The following is a 24,003-nucleotide window of genomic DNA, read 5'->3' on the forward strand; positions in this document are numbered from 1 at the left end:
TCAATCAAAATAAATTGAGTTGTGATTGGGTTATTAGGAATACTAACAGCATATTACACAAAAATAAGGCAGTCACATTGCCATGTCTGTTCAGAATAGTGTAAATATCAATAAATCGAGAGTAGACCATGACATTCACTCTACCACCTGGATAGAACTTGGTTAAGGTTTGCATTAAGACCAGATTTAGGCAGAAGATAAATAATTGTTCACACAAATAATGCGTGGCAGATATAAGGCACAGAAAATCAAGTATGGGAGAAATGCTATTCACTTACATCATTCAGTGGCTTGGAGTGCCTACCTTATTGAATAAAGGACAAGCCCATCTTTAAAAATTCTCAATAATTTGTTCTCTGTTGTCACCTCGTGGAAGTTGGCTCCTTTCTCATTGGCAAAGAACAAATCTGGTTTCCAGATTGAATCCAACATTGATGGGTCCAAGTCTAGAGAATCATCTGGGTATTCACTGTACGCCAGTCTGGGGTCATTCCATTGCTGCCGCAGAAAGATGTTCAGACGATAATCCTGCAGAGAATAAACAAGATGAAAATCTTGGCCTACCTTTGAAGTTAATGGCCACTTTGGAACTGAGGACTTACGCGCTTGATTCTGAAATGGGAGATTATGAGTTGAAGTATCGCTCTTACAAATTAAGTACATAAACGTAGTATGCATTCCAGTGCAATACTTTCTTAGTCTGGTAATGTTAGAGATGCTGTCCAATGGGGAAGGGATGAACTGAGGCCCATTCATCCGCTTGTTTGACTGGCTAAAAGCCCAGATATCCATTACTCTGTTGAGACAGCTGCACCCCAGAGAAATCATTGCTTGATTGACAGCTCTGACTCTCTGATCTCTAGGATCAATTTCACAATGTTTATTTACACAAGGTTAATTGGTGTCAAGGACATGTGTTTCTGTTATTGATACTTTAAAGTGTCTGTGTGATTGACACTCTTATTGCTCTGTATTGAAATGTCTTTTGTTTAACATAGTAGAAGGTTATGAATGGATTACTTTTTTTAAAGCTTTGTTTTTTTTACACATCCTACTGTCATTCTAGCATTCACTGGCTCTGTACTGTGTATAGTGGGTCAATGGACTTAAAAATGCCATAGCTTGGCATTGGGGGTATGATGGACAATGGTGGGGTGGATGGAGGGGCATAGCTTGGCATGGGGGGCATGAGGAGGACCTTTTGAACTTATTTATTAGAAGATCCCCTCATGCAGGCTAGTGCTTATGACTCCTCTCAGGGACCGTGAACCACAACTCTTTAAAAACCTGGCCCGACTCCATGAAAATTACAGAGCAGTATGTTATGCCTATCTCTGCAATGAAGGCAGCAAGTCGGATGTGGGCTTCTGAACGGAACCAGCCCGTTCCCTTTAAAGACACTCCCAAAAATCCAATCCGGGAATGGGGTCAGGAATCTGGGAATCGTCCATCACTTTTAAAGGGCTCCCAAGTCATCTGGACTCTGTGAAAATTCAGTCGAAATATTTTTGACGCTTGCAAGTGTATCTCTTCAATTCTTCTTAAAGTAAGTATTTGGTGATGCAGGGCTTCAAATGAAGCATGAAACTGTTTTATTTCCCATCAAATAAACATACAGAAGAACAATTATGATCAGATTCATCGAGTTCAATCTGTGCACTCATCTTTGTGTCATGATACAAAATACAGAATATGCCATGCTTCCCCATCTCAATGGTTCATTTAACTTGACTAATGCAGGATTAATTCTAACTATCCTCTTGCATCTCTGACCTCTTCACCTTAAAAAAATGCATTTGCAAATCCTTTTAGCAAAATTGACTGCTAACATGCTAGCTTGCTTTGTCTAACAGGAAACTTGCACTTTGTTCTTGACCTGTCCTTCTGTACAGCAGGGGCCAATCAGAGGAGATGCAAAACAAGCTGGTACTCTGTCACTTTGAAACAAACTTCACACAAAGCTCAACAGACTTTTCAACGCTCCGTGGTGTGAACGTTTGTTGGAAATCTGGGGGATGAGATAAATGGCACAAATATTTTCTCCAATCATTCTTAAAAACAATTATTGAGTTTTCTTATAATTATACATTCATGCAATCTGGTCATCACTGGCTAGGACAGCACTTATTGTCCATTCCTAATTGCCCTTCAGGAGGTGGTGGTGAGCTGCCTTCTTGAACTGCTGCAGTCCATGTGGTGTAGGCACATCCGCAGTGCTGTTAGGGAGAGAGTGCCAGGATTTTGACCCAGCGATAGTGAAGGAACGGCGATATATTTCCAAGTCAGAATGGTGAGTGGCTTAGAAGGGAACTTCCAAGTGATGTTCCTATGCATCTGCTGCCCTTGTCCTTCTATATGGTAGTGGTCATGGGTTTAGAAGGTGCTGCCTAAGGAGCCTTGGTGAATTCCTGCAGTGCATCTTTTAGATGGTGCACACTAGTCCAGTTCAGTTGAACAGGAGGGTTCCCCTCATTGGACCTGCAATCAGGCCAACATGGTATAGCAGACAGCCTTGCCATGTGGCATGGGCCCCCAACCCTGCCATGGGTAAAATACCAGCGGTGGTGGGAAGAGACCCTCAAGTGGTGACTATTTGGTCACTTTGGCTGATAAAATATCAGTAGAGGTGGGTGGGTGATGGGCACGGCACCACCCCCATCTTACTCTACTTTACAGCATCTCCCACTCTCACGTGGCAACCTGCTCCCGGGAAGCGAGGCAAAAAAATTCCCACCAATAATAATACTGAGAGATCGTGCACAGCCTGTAAATCCATACAGCTGGTGGCTAGTCTTCTCAAACATGTGGAAATAGACTTTGTTTTAAAATCTAAAGCTTACAACAAACTAAATTTCCAAATAATTTCTCTGGAAAATAGTAAAAAATTCATAATGGGATGGTGGGTGGGGTGGAGGGGTGGGGCAGTGTTGCGAGAGATACTGACTCCATCCACTCAATGCCGGATCTATTGGAAGGCCAACGAGATCGCACTGGAAGCCCTAAACTATGATGGAATGTGCTGTATAAATGCAGGATCTTGCTTTGCTATTCATTAATTCACCGGGTGTGGGCATCACTGGTAAGGCCACTCGTTATTGTGTATTTGTAAGCGCTCTTGAGAAGCTGATGGTGAGCCATCTTCTTTACAATTGAGATCCAGAGTCACCGCTTGGTCAGACAAGGTAAGATCAGGGCTTTAGCGAGCCAGATGGGTTTTTACGACATTCTGTTAGCTATATGTTCACCATTCCTGTACAAGATTTTAATTCTAGATTTGCTTAATCAACTAACTTAAATTCCCTAGCTACTGTGCTGAGGTTTGAACTTGTGTCTCAGGTTCATTAGTCCAGGTCTCTGCACTGCTGGTCCAGTAATAAAACCGCTATGGTATCATTCCCTACAGTGAACTGTGAATTGGTTTGATCCTTCAGCATTTTAAATCCAAAATTTTTTTACCACAACTCAACTTTACCTCTTGTTACTGCCTGATCATTTCTGGGGACGGACCCCATGTTGCATCAGCACCAACGATATGGCGCAATTTTAAAAAGGCCCTATGTGGACTGGAGGCATGTTCCGCAGCCTAGCATTACCTGGAGGTGGGAACTAATTCTGAAGGGTGATTTTCAAAGGCAGACGACAGTCATGGCTGGGTTTGTCGATGGCTGGAGGAATGGAGCAGACTGGAGGACAGAGAGTTGGCAGGAGAGCAGAGGCTCAGCAGTGTCATGGTTCAAACAAGTGCCCTAACGCTCACTCATCAGGTATTTAATCCGCTTTGCTCAAGTGATGGAAACTTTGTCTCACCACATGAACACCTCAGTTTGACTATTCTTTTTAATTAAATGCGCTTTTAAATCAGCAGCCAGGATAAATAATGCCTCCGCGCTCTGTTCCTGACAGTTGTGTATCAAAGAACCCTTATTGCTCACTCTTCTTGTTCTTACCTTTGAAAGTTTGATTCTGTCCCTCACCAGCTCATTAATGAGCTCTTCAAAGAGCTTAACAGCAAGTTTATTGGAGGTGTGCAGGTGGCCGGCTCCCCCCAGCCTCCCCATCCTCTCTTTAAACATGGCAGCACATCCCAGGTGCTTCAGAAGGCTGACCCGCCATCCGAGAGCGCTATTTTCAAAGTGTGCCCGCACCCAGCCTCTAAGGGTGATTTATAATCCAACCCTATACTCCACACTGCACCAGCCACCATGCTTGTATCCCCCTCCATCCCCACTGCCTGTCCCCCCACCCCTCAGTCCCACAACCATCACCACATTGCACTGGTCAGGGCCAACAGCACAAAGAAGGAAAGGAAAATCTTGTATTTAAATGTAATGTCTTTAGGGGGAGGTGGTGGCGCAGTGGTAATGTTGCTGGACTAATGAATCCAGAGACCCAGGGCCAATGCTCTGGGGTCCCATGTTCAAATCCCACCACAGCAGATGGTGGAAGTTGAATTCAGTAAAAATCTGGAATCAAAAGTTTGATGATGACCATGAAACCATTGTCAATTGTTGTAACAACCCACCTGGTTCACTGATGCCCCTTTAGGGGAAGGAAATCTGTCATCCTTACCTGGTCTGGCCTACATGTGACTCCAGAGCCACAGCAATGTGGTTGACTCTTAAATGCCCTCTGAACAAGGTGAATTAAGGATTGTCAATAAAAACTGGCCTAGCCAGTGATGCCCACATCCTATTAACGCATGAAAAGAAATATAGTGCCTTTTGTGATCTCAGGACATCCCAAAGCACTTTTCAGCTAGTGAAGTACTTAAGAAATGTAATCACTGTTGTAATGAAGGAAACACAGCAGCCGGTAGTAATGGTAAGGCTCTATTATACCCCCTGGGGTCAGATCCCATTAGGAGTCCTGTGTACAGACCTGGTACTGCTACGAAAGAACTGACACATGTCAAGGCCCTGGGGAGGTATAAAGAGATCGATTGCAAGTGTGAAGGGGGTGAACACAAAGGAAAGATCAAAAAAGTTCAAGATCAGCAGGGTAGAAAAAAAGATTAAGGCACAACCTCATTAAAGCACATAAAATATTAACTAGAATAGATAAGCACAGAATATTACTTCAAAGTAGGTCAGGAATGTAGAACCGGTGGAATATGAAATAGCAAAAAGGGAATTTGGAAACATTAGGATGAACTTTATTTAAAGAGTGTCACATGATTGAATAATCTGTAAAACGGGTTAATAGAAACAAAAATGTTCAGGACATTTAAAATACAGTTTGATGCTATAATGGGGAAATTAATGTAGCTGAAAGGTAGTTTCGATGGCTGAATGACCTTTTTCCATCTTAGACTTTTTTGAAGCAAACAAATCAGGAAGGTTTTCTTTTTTTTCCATGGGGTGTGGGCATCGCTGGCTAGGCCTGCATTTATTGCCCATCCCTAATTGCCCTTGAGAAGGTGGTGGTGAGCTGCCTTCTTGGACCGCTGCAGTCCATGTGGTGTAGGTACACCCACAGTGCTGTTAGGGAGGAAGTTCCTGATTTTTGACTCAGCGACGGTGAAGGAAAAGTGATATATTTCCAAGTATCCAAGTCAGGATGGTGTGTGGTGTGGAGGGGAACTTACAGATGGTGGTATTCCCATGAGTCTGTTGCCCTTGTCCTTCCAGGTGGTAGAGGTCATGAATTTGGAAGGAGCTGTCAAAGGAACCTTGACAAGTTGCTGCAGTGCACCTTGTAGATTGTACACACTGTGCATCAGTGATGGAGGGAGTAAATGTTTAATGTGTTGGATTGGGTACTGATCAAGTAGGGTTTGTCCTGAATGGTGTCAAGCTTCTTGAATGTTGTGGGAGCTGACTTATCCAGTTAAGTGGAGAGTATTCCATCACACTCCTGACTTGTGCCTTTGATGGTGAATAGACTTTGGGGAGTCAGGAGGTGAGTTACTCAGTGCTCTTGTAGCCACAGTATTTATATGGCTGGTTCAGTCAAGTTTCTGGTCATCGATAACCCTCAGGATGTTTATGGTGAGGCGTTCTGTGATGGTAATAGCCATGGGTTCAACTCCCGATTTGTCTTTCTTTGCAGTGTTGGCTAACTTCTAAGTCAGGGTGGCAGTAGATGTGAAATAGGACATCATCCAGGCTGAGGAAGGAGGGAAAAATTCCTGCTTTGCATCAAAATCAAACAAACTATTTGAAACTGAAGTACGCATGAACCTTTAGTGAGGACATGGGGCAGAATCTCCTGCCAGCAGCAGGATGTTTGGCCGCTGGGGGAACGTACTTTGCCGGGAAGCCAAAAATCAGTTTCCCAGCCGTGGGATGAACATTAACGATTAAGTTCCTGTGACTTTAAAGGTGGGTTAAGGCAAGTCGGCTCGATCTTCTTGACCAACAATGTCAGGGAACAATGTTGCATGCGTTAGCTTGTCGTGCATGCTCATTAAATGCCCACCCCGACCCCCGCACCACCTTCACCACTCCCCCCACCCCAGATTGAGTTCCGCCTCTAAGTTCCCCACCAACAAGAAATTAGAATGTTCACATTCACAACTGTATTCCGGCTTGTGACTGGCGAGATTGAGTTCTTCCATGAATTTAAGGCGCTACTTTGGCCTTCTTGTGGACCGCTCACAAACCTCAGCCTTTTGTCTCAGGATAGGTGTCAGAGGCCCAGCTGCGCGCTGGATGTGGGAGGCAGGCTAAGCGAGGGAGGGGTGGAGGGGAGGCTGTCGGGGGAAGGAAGACAGACTGTCCGGGACAGGGAGGGAGACAGCGAGGGAATGAGACGGTGCAGGGATGTGGGATGGAAGGAAGGGCCGTGCTTCTTAGGTCTGAGCTCCTGTGGATGGGTTGGGGGAGGGTTTTCTGCGCAGGGATGGTGGGACAGAGCTGGTCCTCGAGGGCAGGGTCTGTGCTGCCTGCGGCGGGTTCCTGGGGGTTGAACTGAGGGTACTGGGCAGTGGAGGGAACAGTCACAGTGAGAGGTGGAAGTGGGAAGTGGTGGGGTGGCAGGACCAGGGTAATGGTCGGGTAGCTGAAGGTTTAATGGGGCAGGTCACAGAAACAGACAAAACAGGTGGCTTGGATAACATGAGGGGTCAGAGTCAGGATGGGCATGGGGGCAGTAAAAGGTGTAGACTCAGAGGGGAGAGAAGGCATGTGTAGGGTGATGGTTAAATGTGCAAGGTTAAAGGTAGGGTGGGGGCAAGGTTCAAGGGTGACAGAGGAGAGAGAGATGGGTATATTGGATTGGTCGAGGGTAAGGGGGTAGATTGGTGGGTGATAGGGGCTGGGTAGAAGGTGGTGGAGAAAGTCTTGAATGTGATGTGTATCATTTTGGTATTCTCAGCTATGCAATGCTGTCACTTTGAAACTCTATTCCCTCAAAGTGGGAGGAGGGTCTTTTTGGGTGGGAGGAGTTGAAGGTGACAACAATAGGCCAACTAAAGGGACACCCTAATAATCATGAGGCAACTGGATGAGAACTGCGCTCAGTTGTGTTCTCCTCTCTATGGTGAGGCCCACATGGCAGCAGGTTTGTTCCTGACTCATGGGTCTCTTAATATCGAGACCCCAGCACGGTCTGGAGCTGCCATTTATTGTGGGCAATTTGCCATCTGCTGCTATCAGAGGCAGGGATGAAGGGAGGGAGGGACGTGAATGCCTCCAAGGAGCATGGCTGGTGGATGGCAACAAAATCCCGACTCCAAACCTCCATCCACCCAAGTGAATGGTCATGGCTGACAAGGGCTTATGTGGTTAGTTTTTCTATGCTGCCAAGGCAATGGTCTCGCTATAGAGTCTTGAAGGAAGTGGAGGTGAGCTGAATAGTGTCAGAGGGAGGGTTCTCGCACATGGCTGACATCACATTGGTCAAAACCAATGTCCCCACGCGCAGTCATGTATGAATGGGAGTAACACCCATCTCTGGTCCTCCAGGACGTCCCTCAGTGCTTGGCAGTGACTCGTTGGCTCTGAGATGGAGGTAAATTTGTGAAAAATATGCTCACTAGATTTATTACTTCAATTCATTCACAGGTTCACTGAGGCCTAGGTGATGCAGGCTCCAGGCAACCCTGCCTTTCCATTGGTTCTTGCCCAGATGAGGTGGAGGGGGGACCAGTGCAGGTTGGCACAGGGCCAGGAGGAGCAATAGCCTGAGCAGCAGGAGGCAGCAGGGCTTCAAGAAGGCCAGGATGCTGGTAACTACTGCAGCAGTGAGCATTGGTCCTACCATGGGTATATCGCAGGTGGTGCACCTATCTACGGATGAGCAAAAGGCAATGCTGGAGGCACCTTCATATGCCCTGGAATGTGGTTGCACACATTTGCCAGCTTCTCCACGATGACCTGCGGCTGCAAGGAATTGGAGGCAATCCCATGTCGGCGGGATTAAAATTCACTGCTTTCATATTATTATAATGAGTTAAATCCTTGTGCTTATTTGCTGTATAAGACACAAGAGATAAGAGACTGGGGAAGATGTTGTGGGTTCATTTATTAAGACAAGGCACGTGAGAAGTTATACATAGGTAGAAAGCTTGAAGACATCAGAGCTGTGCTGTGTTCTGCTCAAAGCAAAAGTGAAAGGAAGACTACTACATGATACACTTCCTCTCTAATGATGTCATGCTGCTATCCCTTAAAGGCATATTACAACAACCGCCACCTTAAACTTCGTTGCCTGTGGCTCTTACGAGGGCTCCATAGGAACCTATGTGGCATCTCCCAGTCAGTGATGCACAAGTGCATTCTGAAGGTGACAGATGCCCTGTCCAGGAGAGCACACCAATTTATCCATTTTCACCTGGATCCTGATAATCGGCTTGCAAAAGTGTTGAGCTTTGCAGCAATCATAGATTTCCCAGAAGCACAAGGGGCTATTGACTGCCACTTGTGACCTTGAGAGCTCCCTGGCAACAGCTAGTCACATTAATTAATAGGAAAAGTTTCCACCCTTTGAACTTGCAGCTGAAATGTGATCACAGAAGACAAATCCTGCATGTTTGTGCTCAGTTCTCAGGAACCCGCACAGCACCGACATTCTAACCCACTTCCAGATCCCACAAGTTTTTGAAGGGTGTCAGCGATTGCATGGTTGGCTCCTTGGGGACAAGGGATACCACCGGAAGACCTGACTGATGACACCAGTTCGCCATCCACAGAGTGCTGCTGAGGAGAGCTACAATGCTGCACGTGCCTCCACCAGGTCTGCAATTGAGCAGACAATAGGTCGCCTAAAGATGAGGTTCAGATGTTTGGACCACTCAGGCGGGGATGTCCAATACTCACCACAGCGTGTGTCCCGCATCAACACTGTCTGCTGCACCCTGCACAACCTCGCACTACAAAGGAGGGATGTCTTGGCTGAGGGAGGCATGGAGGACCAAGATGTCTCCTCTAACAATGAGGGTGGTAAACGGGTTGGAGCTGACGTGGGCCAGGATGTCACGGAGGAACATGCAAAGTCCATTGCAAGGATACAATGTGGCAGACAGGCCTGTGACAAGCTGATAGTTAACAGATTCCAGGCACAGTAACCTCTCAATACATTTCCATTACTATCTGATTTTCTACCCTCTGCTGGTTGGCAAGCCCCAGCCTCTTTTTTGCTAACAGACATTATACTTTGCTCTAGTAAACTTGCTTTATAATAGCTGAATTAAATTGCACTTTTTAACACCTGTCCTGTTGGTGGTTAGATCCATTTCATGCACCAAACTGTACTGATATACAAAGCCCGGGCGCTAAATGTGTGCATTAGAACCTGCACAGCACTCCATTCTCCCGTGACCTCAGGCACCTGTAAATCGAATTGAGATTTTCCCTATGCCCTCACAAAGCCTGTGCGCATGGCAATGTGGAAGCAACATAAAAGCTTACCTTGGCAGGAGGGCACTCACCTCACCCTCAATCCTTCTCCTGATGAGGGGGCAGAGAGCTCTTTCAGGCAGAACCAGATGGATGGGTCCACAGGGAGGAGCAGCATGAGAACACCATTTGGCTCCTCAAGATCACTCCTCCATGCAGATTGATCAGTGAAGACTGAGCTCCTGCACCCCCACCCCGATCACCACCCACCCATGGTAAACTCATATCCCTTGACATTATCATGCCGAAAAGTTTTGAGGCTACTTTGGAGTCCACTCACTGAGAGTGCCTCACCTGCACTAAAGGTTGCTGAGTAGAAACCACTTCGGACCCTCCAATTGCAGAGACCCCTACAAACCTCACTCCTAGATGGCTTTCATGCGAAACTATGACACATCAGTGTGGACTCTCCATGGACCCTGCAGAGGTCTGTTAGAGCTGGTCTTGTTTCACATGGATAGCCTCATAGCCATTGGCACACTCCAGCACACAGACCCATTCAATTCTCTCTCACCCCATGGACTAACGCCCCTGTCCTTCAATGATGTCTGATGCATTTTGGTTGCAAACCCTTTATGCAAGGTCCACTGCCAGATAAGGTCACAAACAGGCCAAACAAGTCTCCTTGTAAGGCCTCACAAAGGCTTCAGTCAACTGCACACACACCTCTTAAGTCCTATACTTAAATCGCTCTTACGAACATACGAATTAGGAGCAGGAGTAGGCCACTCGGCCCCTCGAGCCTGCTCCGCCATTCAATAAGATCATGGCCGATCTGATCCTAACCCCACATTTCTGCCTACTTCTGATAACCTTTCACCCCCTTGTTAATCAAGAATCTATCTAGCTCTGCCTTAAAAATATTCAAAGGCTCTGCTTCCACTGCCTTTTGAGGAAGAGAATGCCAAAGGCTCATGTTCCTCAGAGAAAAAAATTACTCTCATCTCTGTCTTAAATGAGCGTTGCCTTATTTTGAAACAGTGGCCATTACAGTCAAGGCTAACTTGCCCATTGCCTCCTTACTTGCAGCTTTCACATGCATGTTACCTCAAAATGACAGATCAACAAGGAAGGCCATTAATGATTGGATATGCCCACCACTGCTTTCTCCAGACGTTTAGGGCAGCCTCTTGTTTTCTAATGTTAAAAAGACAGTGTAAAGCTTCACCCCCTCAGCCCTGAAACTGCATCTACAGTGTTCCTTGCCACACACATAGCATGTTTAACTCCACTTGAGTACTCCTTGCATCCACCCACATCTCACATCAGGGCAACAGCAGCATGAGATACAATAACCTCGCTGAACACTCTGTGCAGACATCACTTTCAGAGGTCAGAATTGGTGATCTGTAAGTAATGGCTTGCATGATGTATGGCCAGGCCACACACTCACAACTGATGGCCAGTGCTTAATCCTGCACATGTGGGATTATTGAGTAATCACCATATTGACGATGTGAAAGAACTGAGTCTACAGGAGTCCATTATTGGACTCTGTTGGGGCACAAATTCCACACCCTTAAATACCTGTGACCACTGAAGCAACTAGCAGCAAGATGGAATCCAGGATGCTTCTGTAGAAACGTGCTCTGGGAGGCTTCTTAGTCTTATTATTTACTCAAGAGCTTCCATGGCTTCTCGTATCCAGCCAGCCCCTCATACAGCTATCTTTTTCCCCAGGAAGCCCCTCCCTAGAATTTATTCCCCCATGCTAGCCACACATTGGTTGAACAAATCACGTGACCCCGACTCAGCTGAACCAATCTTAAAGTGACAGTCATCACAGCTTCCAAGCTGTGAAAGTGAACGTATGTTTACAAGTGCCACAACTGCATGCAATGGTTGTACACCTGCTCCATCTGTGTGACTTCATCTGCAGTTGAGGTGGGGGCATCATGACTGCTTTGCCCTGTGACTGTGATGAATTTAGCGGGTGTCCTCTGGTGGCCTGAGGCCTGCAGGGCCCCAGCCTGCTAAGGGTCTCCTGCTCAGGTGGAGGTGCGCCCTCCTTGGGCCTGACTTGCTGGAGGCGATGGTGCCAGATTCAAAAGGGAGGTGGAGTGGCTGGGCACCCATGGAGTATCCTGAGATTAAGCTCCCAGGGTGCCTGCATGGCTGGCATTCCTGCTCCCTGTGGGTGCCCGATGGCCCCTCCCTGACTCCTTGAGGAGAAGGGACACCTGGAGGGAGGTCAAGGTGTCCCGTCCCTCTCTGGCCTAGCCATTGCTGGAACGCACCCTTGGCTAGAGCGATGGAGTGCAGGTCTGAGCACATGTCCAGCAGTCACTGTGCGTTCTGCTGGACCTTGGTCTCCAAGGCGGCTGCCGCCCTTTCTGTGGAGCCAAGCACTCACATGCCAGAGCCAAGATAGCAGGCAGAACGTGGACGGTCTCCTCCAGCCTTCGGTCTCGTCTCTGCCAGTCTCTGCATCTCCAACATGTCTCTTATGGTCGAGTCCAGAGGCTCAACATCTGCATGGGGCTCAGCAGGAGCCTGGTCTCCAGCAGTCCTCCGGGCATACTTACTTAAAAACTGTTCATATTGAACATCTTCCAGCCATTGACCCAAAATGTTAGCTTTTGTTTTTCTCTCTCCACAGGTGCAGCCTGACCTGCGAGGTGTTTCCAGAATTTTCTGTTCTTAATTTCAGGTTCCCAACATTTTGCTTTGGTTACAGTGATAGGTCAGACTGACACCGCCCAGTAAAGTGTTTTCTGTGTTCAAAATGTGCGAGACCAATGGTGATTGTACCTGTTATTGGCTCTGACGATCTCTGTGCTGGAATAGTACACTGAGAAGGGACACGTGGGGAATGAGTGAAGGACCCTAATGTCTGTGAGAGCCTGTCGAACTGTCGATCAAGTCTAGGCATTATTTTTAAGGGTGAAGGGGAGAGAAACAGGTGGGGAATGTTAGAGGAAGTGACTAAACAAAAATGGTCATGAAAGGTTTGTGGATCTGAACCATCTGACAGAGTGTAACATGTTTCTCTGAGTGTGACTCATGAAAAGAGCACAATTATTAAAAGGTGCAGTGACAAAATCATTTTAAGGGCTATAAAAGGTGTTCATGAATACTATCTCAAAGTGTTTTCTCTTCACTTAGCAAAACATCAGGCTTCAGAAATTGCAGGACAGGGACACTGCACTGAGGTAATTTCATACGGGCCAATTTATATTTGCACAATAATATCTAGGCTTAGAAGGTGATTGCTTTAAAACACGTGCAGCGCTATCGCACACAATGTAAAGAGACCAGTGGACATCACACAAATGGCTGGGTTCATTTCCAGGTAGGTTTTCCCGAGCCTCCTGATTGTCTCATATTTCCCGAGAGTGCATCAGGGTGTAGCAGTTGTATCCCTGTCCTCTCCCCTGCACATCACTCTGGTTCCCAGTCGAAATGCCTTCATTTTGAAAGCACAAAAACACATATGTGTCGCATTGCAGCAGATCTTACAGTGTCGGTTTTGAGGCTCCACTGAAATTTTAATGAAATGTGACCCTGTTTGTGCAGTTCATTATACTCCTACTTCTGAAGGAAACTTGTAAAAACCAAACTTCTGTGGAAAATAATCTCAGTCGAGTCCATAGCATTTAATCGGTTTCCTCCCCAGGAATCTTCTGGAACCCGAATGTGCTTTTGCTGAAAGTTATTTGGGAAACTTGCAATACTTAACAAGCTGAACTTAGGGCAAGTTGGGTTAATTGGGCTTTTTATTTCGCAGATGTTATCAGTTAATTGTTGTTCTGCTGTTCGAAGAACAATATTTGGCCTTTCTGGAATTGCTTTTACCTTTTACCAATACCAAAAAAAAAATTAGTATGTCCATAATGACACTGATCAGTCCAAATCTCAACTACTGCACAGATTACTATGTTCTGGGTCTCCACTCAACAGTCTGCAACATGAATGTACCATTTCAAAATGGTAGGGCCAACTAAGGTCCCTTATCTGCTGGGACTTGGTTCACGATTGGCACTGAATGTGCTTGAATCACAGTTTCATTTAAAAGGACACTTTCCAAATTAAAAAAAAAGTAATTGTTAATGGCTTATCAGTTGGAATTCCTGAGGCACAATGGGTAGTGTACCTGTGTCTGAGCCAGAAGCTCTGGGTTTGAGTCCCACTCCAGGACTTGATGACCAAGGGAGATGTGCTCATAACATGGCCAAACCAGTGAAGTATCCACTAGTAAACACTTCCTATACATGTCAATGGCAGGAAGTAAGAGTGGGAGAGATTCCTGGTCAGCCACATGACGGAAAGAAAATGTGACCCTTTACCATCACTATTTACAGCTGCGGACTACAGCATGCATACTCCTTGGGTGAGGCTGGGTGGTGGGTGTGGATCAGACCGGTCCCATCACCATGGGGTTTCATCTCTGTTTTGACTGGGGTAGATTCAGGACTTGTCTCCTTGCCTACCGGCGATAGACGTTGTGGTCCTGTGGGTCAAAAACTGAAGAAGAAATGGTTTACCATTTGAGCAGGAAATCGTGGAATCTTTGTGCAAACCTGGGATGATTCCACCCTAAGTGCGGCAGCGAGCGGGAAAAGAGTCGTTTAACCCTGCCGGCCGCAATGGCGGGTTTTCACTGCGTATCATCCCATTCCGCCTTAGTAATAATTCTTTCACGGGAAACGCACCGGGTCGCTGGCGGGCGGGCTCGGCTTTGCCCACCTCACCGTGACCTCAGTGTATCCTCGTTCTAGGCGCCTTATTTAGAGTGCACCAGAGCGCAAGCCTACTTTATATCTACTGACTAGGACTGTTCCAGGCGACAGACGGTCCTGAAAACAAAGAAGACAGCAGCCCCCAAATTTAGTGACGCCTCTCTGGAGCGCCTGTTGGACGCAGTGGAAGGTCGCCGCGATGTCCTCTAGCCCTGCTCTGGCCGCAGGAGGCCCACCAGAGTCACCAATCCGGCCTGGCAGGCGATGGTAGTGGCAGTCAGCACTAAGAGAGCACAGAGGAGATCAGCCTTCCAGGGCAGGAAGCAGATAATGCCGTCATCCATTCCGCCAGGATAAGTCAATCACCTCTAGCAATCACTCTGAACACACACTCCCAAACCCATCACACATCCACAGGGATCTCACACCTCAGGGGACAGCACCACTAACTCTCCCACACACCCTCACATCTCCATCAGGTTCATATGCTCTCGAGCTTGTGTCCCCATCCTGTCCATGGCTCCACTCACCACACAAACATTCCACACAGTGCCATGTGTCCCGCTCACACTCTCTCCATCAGTTTTTAGGAGAAGCTGACTCACAATAGCAGGCAGAGGTCTCAGACTGGGGGTGGAGTGGCCACCGTTAAGCCCCTCACTCACTTTGAGGAGTGTGCTATTGCGCTGATTGGCGAGGATGTGGACTCTGCCTGTGGCAATGGCGAGGTCGGCAGCAAAAACCCACATGAGGATCCTGCACCACATCATCCCTCTGTCAGTGCAACCGTGAGTGCTCTCTCTCCTGCTTTTGACTGTGCTGCCATGCACTCACTATCTCTACTTTGATGCCCAGGGAGCTCTGCCAAGTGACTAATGCCCCCAGCCAGCCAGTCCCTCAGCTCCATCCACATCCTCACCTCCAACCATGAGGACACCTCCTCCATTGAAGAGCTGGAAATAAGCAGCCTGGAAGACCCGTCACAGCGCTTACCCACACCCTGCACCAGCGCAGAGACACACACCTTGGTGGGGCCTAGCTCTAGAGAAGGCTCGGGTTCACAGTCTGGTGGTCACCATATGGACGTGTCCGCAGCAGGAGGTGGAAGGTTCAGCCAAGGTCCCCAGCACTCAGAGGACTGCCAGGGAAAAGGCATCTGTGAGGTGTCACAGAGTGGCGTGTGAATTGGAGGAGTGTGTCCACCTGCTCTCTGATGAAGTGGTGCCCACAGGTGCATGTATGGAGGTCTCTATGGGAAGGATAGCAGACACCATGGAGACCCCGGTCCAGCGGAACGCGGAGATGTGTGCAGACCTGCACCCCACCGCAGTAACCATGGGTGAGTTCCTGCTGTGGCAACGCGAGAGGGAAACAGGGCATCTCGACGTCCCTCCAGGTGCTTCTTCCCCTCAAAAAGTCAGGCCAGGGCCCCTGGCACCCGAAGGGAGAAGGAGCAGCAGCTGGACACCCCTGAGTCATCGACTCAGGAATCTCAGAGGCTGTCTGCTCCCTCCGAGTCCCCTTTGCCTGTGACTCCCTCAGCCTCGGTTTCTGTCACTGCAGAGGGAGCAGCTGGCCCACAGGAGGACAGCCAAAGCAAACCGGGGCCCTTAAGTCCTTGGTTCTCCAGAGGATGCACACTGAAGTTATCAGAGGCAACAGGGCCAACAATTGCACAGGCTGTCTCCACCCCTGCAGCCAGACCCTGGAGGAACACGTGCATTGCATGCTGGGTGGATTCTCAAGGACATGGCTCCACCACGAAGCAGCTCACGGAAGATGGAATGTCAGGGCAGCACCTAGAAGAAGTGGTAGGCCTAGAAAAGTTAAGACATTTTGATCACAAGTGGTTGCATTGGTGAACACATTTTTTGCGCTTCATAATCTGAAAATATATTCCCTTTCACTGATTAATGTGCGATGTTGTCTTTCAGCTTCATTGACAGGCTTCACGAGTCCTCCTGCTGTATCCCCCCAACCTCCAGCAGTTCAGCTGCACACAGCCAGCCCACAAGTGATTCTGGAGAGAGAAGTGTGTGTGGGGCAGGGTCTTTCGGAGCCTCTTGCAAGCCTCTCCCACGCACGCAGATCCTTCCTCCATCACACTTATCTCAGTGGCCTGAGCATTTTCAATGCTGCCTGATGGGGTTGTCCTTCAGTTGTCCATTTGAGCTGACCTGCAAATTCACCTATCCACTGCTCGCACTCCCATGCAGCACCTGTGCCCGTCCAACATGAGGCTCCGCTCACTTTCGCCAAAGATGGTCGTAGTCAGATTTTTGCTCAACTCCCCTGTCCTTTCCCCTCCCCCAGTCACCCACATCCTTTCCCCCATCACTGGCATCACCTTCCACCTCCCCACCGTCACCTACCAACCCGTACCCTTGTCTTTCCAGGATGCCCAGGTGAACTTGCACGTTCCCTACCTTCCTTGAGAACCCCACCCCCAACCACAGTGACCTCCCTGACCTCCTCCTTCTCACCCCCAAGGTCTGTGCTTGCCTCCGGGTCCCCACCAACCACACTCACTGTCCCTTCTACCGCTACTGATGCACCCTCACCCTCCCACCCTTCCGGTTCCCTCTGCCCCCTCTCAGACTTACCATTCCCTTCTAACACACCCACCCTCAGTTTGCTCCCCAGGAGATAGTCATTGGCTCCACAGACCCCTCCCATGCACATTCACCTGCACATCCCCAACACCAACTCACTCCCCCCTCTGAATTCCTTCCCCCACTGAACTCCCCCCTCGCCGCATTCTCCCCGCCCCAACCTCACCCCTCCTCGACACCTTAGTTTCCCCACCCCCACAGAACCTCACCACCCCCCCGTACATCTTCCCCTCCCAGTCAAACTCTGACCTTCCTCTCACACCTCACCCCGGTACACCGTCCTCTCCCTCGCCCCTCAACGATCATCCGTAGTAGCCACTGGCCAAGACCGTGTTGTTCCAAAGCAGTTCCGGGACATCAATGGAGACCTCCCACCTTCCACAAGCTGCTTTGTGGTGGAGCCATGTCCGTGAGAATCCACCCAGCATGCAATGCATGTGTTCCTCCAGGGCCCGGTAGCTGTTGGGCTCCAGCATCTTCTGCTCCTCATATGTCTGCAATCTGAGCAAGGCCCTGATGTTAAGTCCCGGCTTCTGCGCGTCACACTTGTCCAGACGTGTTCTGGGCTGGCGTGTTTTCCCGCTGGCGTAACGGTAAATCTGGCGAGGCGGGCGGGGGGAGTGATTCCGGTCAGGCCTTACTTTGCGTCCCATTTGCGGGATGCAAAGCGGGTTCACGCCGGCCACCAGCGGGATTGGCGTTCCACCACGGCGGACACCATTGGATAATCCCACTGTGCTTTCACGGTGGCAAGAACATGATTTTTGGCCTTCTCGCCATTTTGCCCTGCCTGGTGCCAATGGTAAATTCTCGCCTTATAGCACAGGTGGCAGCCACGGTGGCTCATTGTGCCTGCACCAGCTCTTTGAAAGTACTATCCATTCAGTCCCAAGGTCCTGCTTCTTTTCTCATATCTCTGAAAGATTTTCTCCATCAAGAATTCACCCAATTCCCCTTGGAAAGCGATTGAGGCTGTTTCTACTACACTATTAGAAAGTGCAGATTATACTAATTGCTGCCCAAAACGAAAATTCTCATCTCCCCTCTGGTCCTTATGCCAATTACCTTAAATCTGTATCCTCTGGTTACTGGCCTTTCGGTTACTGGAAATATTTTCTCCTTATTTACACTATCAAAACCCTCCTGATTCTGAGCACCTCTATTATCTTTCCTTAACCTTCCTCTGCTCTGAAGAGCAAAGTCCCAGCTTGTAGTTTGCCACACAACTGACGTGCTCATCACTGTTATCGTTCCAATGAATCTCCTCTGCACCCTTCCAAGGCCTTAACATCCTTCTTAAGGTGTGGTACCAGATTTGGACACAATGGTGGGAGGAACAATGAACATACGAACATATGAACTAGGATCAGCCTTAGGCCACTCGGGCCCTTGAACCTGCTCTGCCATTCACCAAGATCATGGCTGATCTGACTGTAACCTCCACTCCACATTCCTGCCTATCCCCAATAACCTTTCACCCCCTTGTTAATCAAGAATCTATCTAGCTCTGCCTTAAAAATATTCAAAGACTCTGCTTCCACCACCTTTTGAGGAAGAAAGTCCCAAAGACTCACTACCCCCTGGGAGAAAAAAAATCTCCTAATTTCTGTTTTAAACGAGTGACTCCTTATTTTTAACCAGTGGTCCCTTGTTCTAGATCCTCCCACAAGAGGAAACATCCTCCCCACATCCATCCCCTGTCAAGACCCCCCCAGGATCTTAAAGGTTTCAATAAAATTGCCTCTTACTTTTCTAAACTCCAATGGGTACAAGTCTAACCTGTCCAGCCTTTCCTCATAAGACAACCTGCCTATTCCTGGTATTAGTCTAGTAAACCTTCTCTGAACTTATTCTAATGCATTTACATATTTTCTTAAATAAGGAGACCAGTACTGTACACAATACTCCAGATGTGGTCTCACCAGTGCCCTATATAACTGAAGCATGAACTACCTACTTTTCTATTCAATTCCCCTCACAATAAACAATAACGTTCCATTATCTTTCCTGATTACCTGCTGTACCTGCATACTAACCTTTTGTGATTCATGTACTAGGACACCCAGGTCCCTCTGAATCTCAGAGGTTTGAAATCTCTCACCATTTAGATAATAAACTTCTTTTTTATTCTTCCTGCCAAAATGAACAAGTTCACATTTGCCCACATGATACTCCATTTACTGGCTCTTTGCCCACTCACTTACCCTATCTGTGTCACTTTGTTGCCTCCTTATGTGCCCTCTTCACAACTTACGTTCCTACCTATCTTTGTGGCATCAGCAAATTTAGCAACCATTCCTTTAGTTCCCTTCATTCAAGTCATTTATATAAGTTGTAAAAATGTGAGGCCCCAGCACTGATCCCTGTGGCACATCACTCATTACGTCCTGCCAACTAGAAAAAGACTCATCTATGGCTACCCTGTTTCCTGTTAGTTGGCTGATCTTCTATCAGTCTGGATGGGGTATGTTAAGTCTGCATCCAGCTGAACACAGCTCAGAGCACTTTGTGGTCTCTCCATTGCTCACCTTGACTCCACCATCCCCTCTTAAGATGTGTGAATCATATGGTGATGACCCAACTATCAGCCTCTACAGCTGTCAGTTCAAGATTACTGGAAGCCCACCTCTGGTTCTCTGCACTCCATTCTGCCAACTCCAAATTGCATCAAATGACACGTTTGCAATGTCTCTTTAACTGCTGTAGCTGAAATTAGATGACACTCAGTTGGTCGGGAGACCTAGAAACAATGGTAATGTTGGGTTAAAAAGCCACTGACCAAATGGCTGAATTGGTTTCCTGAGTGCTACTGTATTAGAGAGATCCCCATACATTAAGGCCTACCCACAGTTTCTATAGCACATGACATGCAATGCCATTTCCACACCAAGCCCCCTATCACACAAAGGTTCCCAGCTATCCATTCTTTACCCTGGCTACTTGCCTTCCTTTCACTCTCCCACTTTCTATACTTTTCAAATTTAAGAGGGTGATGGAAAAAAGGTTTAGTTTTATGGATCAGCTCATAATCGTCAGCCACTACTACTGCCTTCCCATCAGTTGCAAACCTTTGGTATTTCACATGGGTTCTTATTACAGAAGGTAGGGAGTTTTTAAATTCCTCCAAGAGAATGGTCTCTCTGAGAACTTCATAGGTAGTTTCAACTCCCAATGCTCGTAACCACCTATTGAAACTATTTTGCTTAAGCCTTTCAAATTCAACGTAAGTTTGCCCAGGCTGTTTCCTTAAATTTTGCAACTTTTGTCTATATTCTTCAGAGACCAACTCATATGTACTCAAAATGGCCTCTTTCACCACATCATAATGCCTAGAAACTTCCTCTGACAGTGAGGCATACATTTCCTGTGCTGTACCTGTCAATTTACTCTGCATGGGCAATGTCTAGCTTCTCTTTGGCCAGCTCACCTGTTTAGCTATCTTCTCAAACGAAATAAAGAATGTTTCAACATCTCTTTCTTCAAAGTTTGGAAGAGCTTGTACAAATTTAAACATCTCCCCATTGGATTCTGATCTGGACATCAGTCCTGCCTCACCTCCTGGTGTCTCTTTTTTAGCTGCCAGCATTCTAAGCTGCAATTCTCTGTCTCTCTCTCTCTCTCTCTTCTCTTTCCTCCTTTTTTAACCTCACCATTCGAATTCCCTCTAGAGATAAAGTTTTCACATTTCCATTTCTTTTCCTTTCTCTCTCCTGCCTTTCTGCCTGTTCCCTTTGGAATGCCCTTTCTCTTTCTGCTGCCTCTGGTTCCAATTTTTTTTATTTGCAACTGATTTTGAGCCCATTCCAATAGTTCACCCCTTGGAGAACTTGTTCTCTCAGGTATTCCTTCCAGTCTTAAGTGCTGTGCTATCTCTCAGATTATATCTGCCTTCCTAGCTTTGGCAGGCAACCCTACTCTTAATTTACTTGCCAATTCAATTAACCTGGCTTTTTGGTATCCCTTGTAAAATTGTCAGGGACATCTCTTCCACTTGTAGAAAGCTTTAGCAGTTTCCAGTGCCATCTTATTTTTTGATAGCGCAAACCTGGTGTTTCCTATTTAGCTTTTATTACTTATTAAATCTACACCCGCATCATCAATGTCTTTTGTTCCAAAATATCCCGGAAGAGCCCCCAAACTTTGTCACGACTCACTGGGGATAGTGCGCTGTAAGATTAAGCCCCACTGTTCCCTGAGCCGTGACAAATGTGAAAAGTTTGACCAAACCACCAGATTGCCCCAATTCTACCTCACTGTTTAATTTAGGTTAGCATAATGCGAGCACCAGGTTTGTAAACTTAATAAGTAAATAACTGTTTGTTGAACAAATTATCTTTAATCAGTGGCAAAAAAAATATGAACTGCTAGCCTCTAACTCAATAACTTAACCCTACCCCTTCTTAAACCCCTTTCCACAAACACAAGACACACAAAACATGGATTTTAAGGGTGAGGTAAAACAGTTCAATGGCACGAATCTGGAATACGGGATTCGACGGGTTGATTTTGATTGATGTCTTCCCAAATTCCTTGCAGTTCGTTGTTAATGACATGAGATGGTCTTCCAGCACTTTCAGCCTGCAGTTCACTGGCTTTTTTATGCTTTTTTAATGTCTCTACTGGCGATTTTCCTCTTTTCCTCTTGACAGGTGGTTTTTCAGAGACAGCAGGTTACAGAGCGATGAAGAAAACACCACCTTGCAGATTTACTGGAATCTTTCACACACAGGAGAGAGAGGTTCTAGGTGTGTTCTCTTTGCAGGCTAAGATCTCTCTGCTCACTGCTGTCACACAAAACCTTGGTCATCTGATCAGGAGCCAATTAAAATGCTGTCGTCAAGCAGTTCCCCTTAGCCCAGAACCTCTTTCTGGTACCATCTTGTTCCCTTATGCCACCCTATGTTCCAGGATAGCAACACTGTAGATATTCCCCATCCTGCTACAGTGAACATGTCTTTCAACTGCAGCCAAGGTAGTTTTTTAAAACCAAAGTCCAAGAAAATAAAAAATATAGGTTCTTTAAAAAAAGCAAGATTTTGCAAGTTTATTTCCTTTTCAAGGAGACAGTAGCCCTTTAAATCTAACTTTAGAACATTTTGAGTGTGAAGCAGTGGGCCACGCCTGGAAAACATATCCATTGGCTGGACTGCGCCAGGGAGTTGTCCGCTATTTTCCCAATCCCATCCACCTCCAAGCCCACCAGCCCAGTACTGGGAAAATTCAGCCCAAGATATCTGATCCATGAAGTGCATGATTTGCAAATATGGGGGTGTGGTGTGCATGGTATTTCATACACGATCGCCCAATCAATCATGCCAGGAGACCAGTGGGAGAGGACTCAGGATCGCTCTGAGTGTTTACACATATCCCCAGCCGGAGTCTCCCCTTCCTGATGAGGCAGTGACTGAATGGGACTTCCTGCCAACCCACAATGGGTTACAGTGGGAATACTGGAGTGGGCTGGAGGTGGAACAGGAAATGCAGTGCAGGCTCCCAGCTTCTTCAAAGGAAATGAGAGATGTATGCTAGACTTCATCTCATTGGTTCATTTGTGTAATTAATGAGGCTTAAATGGGCGACTGAATCGATATCTCTGGTTTTGCATTGCATTCACGTTATTAGGGGGAATGACGGTGGCATAGTGGTAATGTCACTGGGCTGGTAATCCCGAGATAAAAACAGAAAATGTTGGAAAAGCTCAGCAAGGCCTGGCAGCATCTGTGGTGAGAGAAACAGAAGGTGGAATCATCCCAGATTTGCACTAAGTGCTGTAGCGGGCGGGAAAAAGAATGTTTTACCCGTCGACTGGAATGGCGGCTTCTGACGCCATACTGTTCCAATCCCACCTCATTAATCATGCATTCCCCAGAAACACACCGTTTAGGTGGTGGGCGGGCTCCGATTCGTCCGCCACACCGTCACCTCGCCGCTTCATCAAGCCAAGAGTCACATTGAAAGTGCAGCTGGGCGTGCACCTCTCACTGCTGCAAAGAAGAGATGGCCTCGAAAGGCAAGAAGACTGCAGCCCCTATGTTTAGTGATGCGGCCCTTGAGCACCTTTTGGGTGTCGTGGGAGGCCCGCCATGATATCTTCTACCCCGGCTCTGGCCGCAGGAGGGGCAGCTACATTACCACTCCGGCTTGGGAGGCGATGATAGTGGGGATCAGTGCCAGTGGTGCACAGAAGAGGTTGGCCATCCAATGCAGATAGAGGGTGAATGCCCTGCCAGGGTGAGGGAACCATCTTATCATTCTAAACTCACACTCAAGCCCATCACACATTCACTGGCGTCTCACTCACTACCAAGGGGCATCACCACTCACTCTCTCACACACACCCTCACACCTCCATCTGGGCTCATCTCAACTGGGGACTGCCTCCTCAGCCCTCACCATCTTGATGACACTTGCAACAGATCAACTTGTGCCCCCACACACACCCTGGGATACCCTCCTTCCCCAAAACAGCCCTCACCCTGCAGCCTCTTCCCTTGCCTGAGGCCACTTCTCCCCCTTCCCCAATAAAGCCCTAGCCCTGCAGCCGTTGAAAAGCCACCCTCACCTTACGGCTGGTCTGGTAGGTAGAGACCTGCCCGTGAGCCCCCCTAAAAGTGATGTGGTGCTGTCTGCGAAGCCTGGCGCTGATGACTACGAGTGCTGCCTGAAGCAAGGTAGGGAAACAAACCTCAAAGTCCAGAGAAAAGTGCAGCTCACCAGGTGCACGTCACTTCTGTTCAGTTGTGAAACAAGTTGGTGTGCAATCACGCCAACGTGATTGGATGATCCAGCATGGCCGGGTGCTTCCGGTGAGCTAGGCTTATACTGATATGCAGATGTATTACAATGAAGTTCCCGATGTCCGACGGCGGGAAATGT

General features: G+C 47.6%; 1 protein-coding gene across 1 annotated transcript in view; it reads right to left on the reverse strand.

Annotated features, from left to right (window-relative positions):
- Positions 1-24,003, reverse strand: part of glra3 (glycine receptor, alpha 3) — a 252,760-nt gene that overhangs the window by 136,383 nt on the left and 92,374 nt on the right. Inside the window, exon 4 of the mRNA XM_078557604.1 lies at positions 305-528. Within this exon, the coding sequence (XP_078413730.1) occupies positions 305-528 (224 nt within the window). The remainder of the gene's footprint in view (positions 1-304; positions 529-24,003) is intronic.

The sequence above is a fragment of the Cetorhinus maximus genome, chromosome 2 (assembly GCF_964194155.1).
Source record: "Cetorhinus maximus chromosome 2, sCetMax3.hap1.1, whole genome shotgun sequence".
Lineage (NCBI taxonomy): Eukaryota > Metazoa > Chordata > Chondrichthyes > Lamniformes > Cetorhinidae > Cetorhinus > Cetorhinus maximus.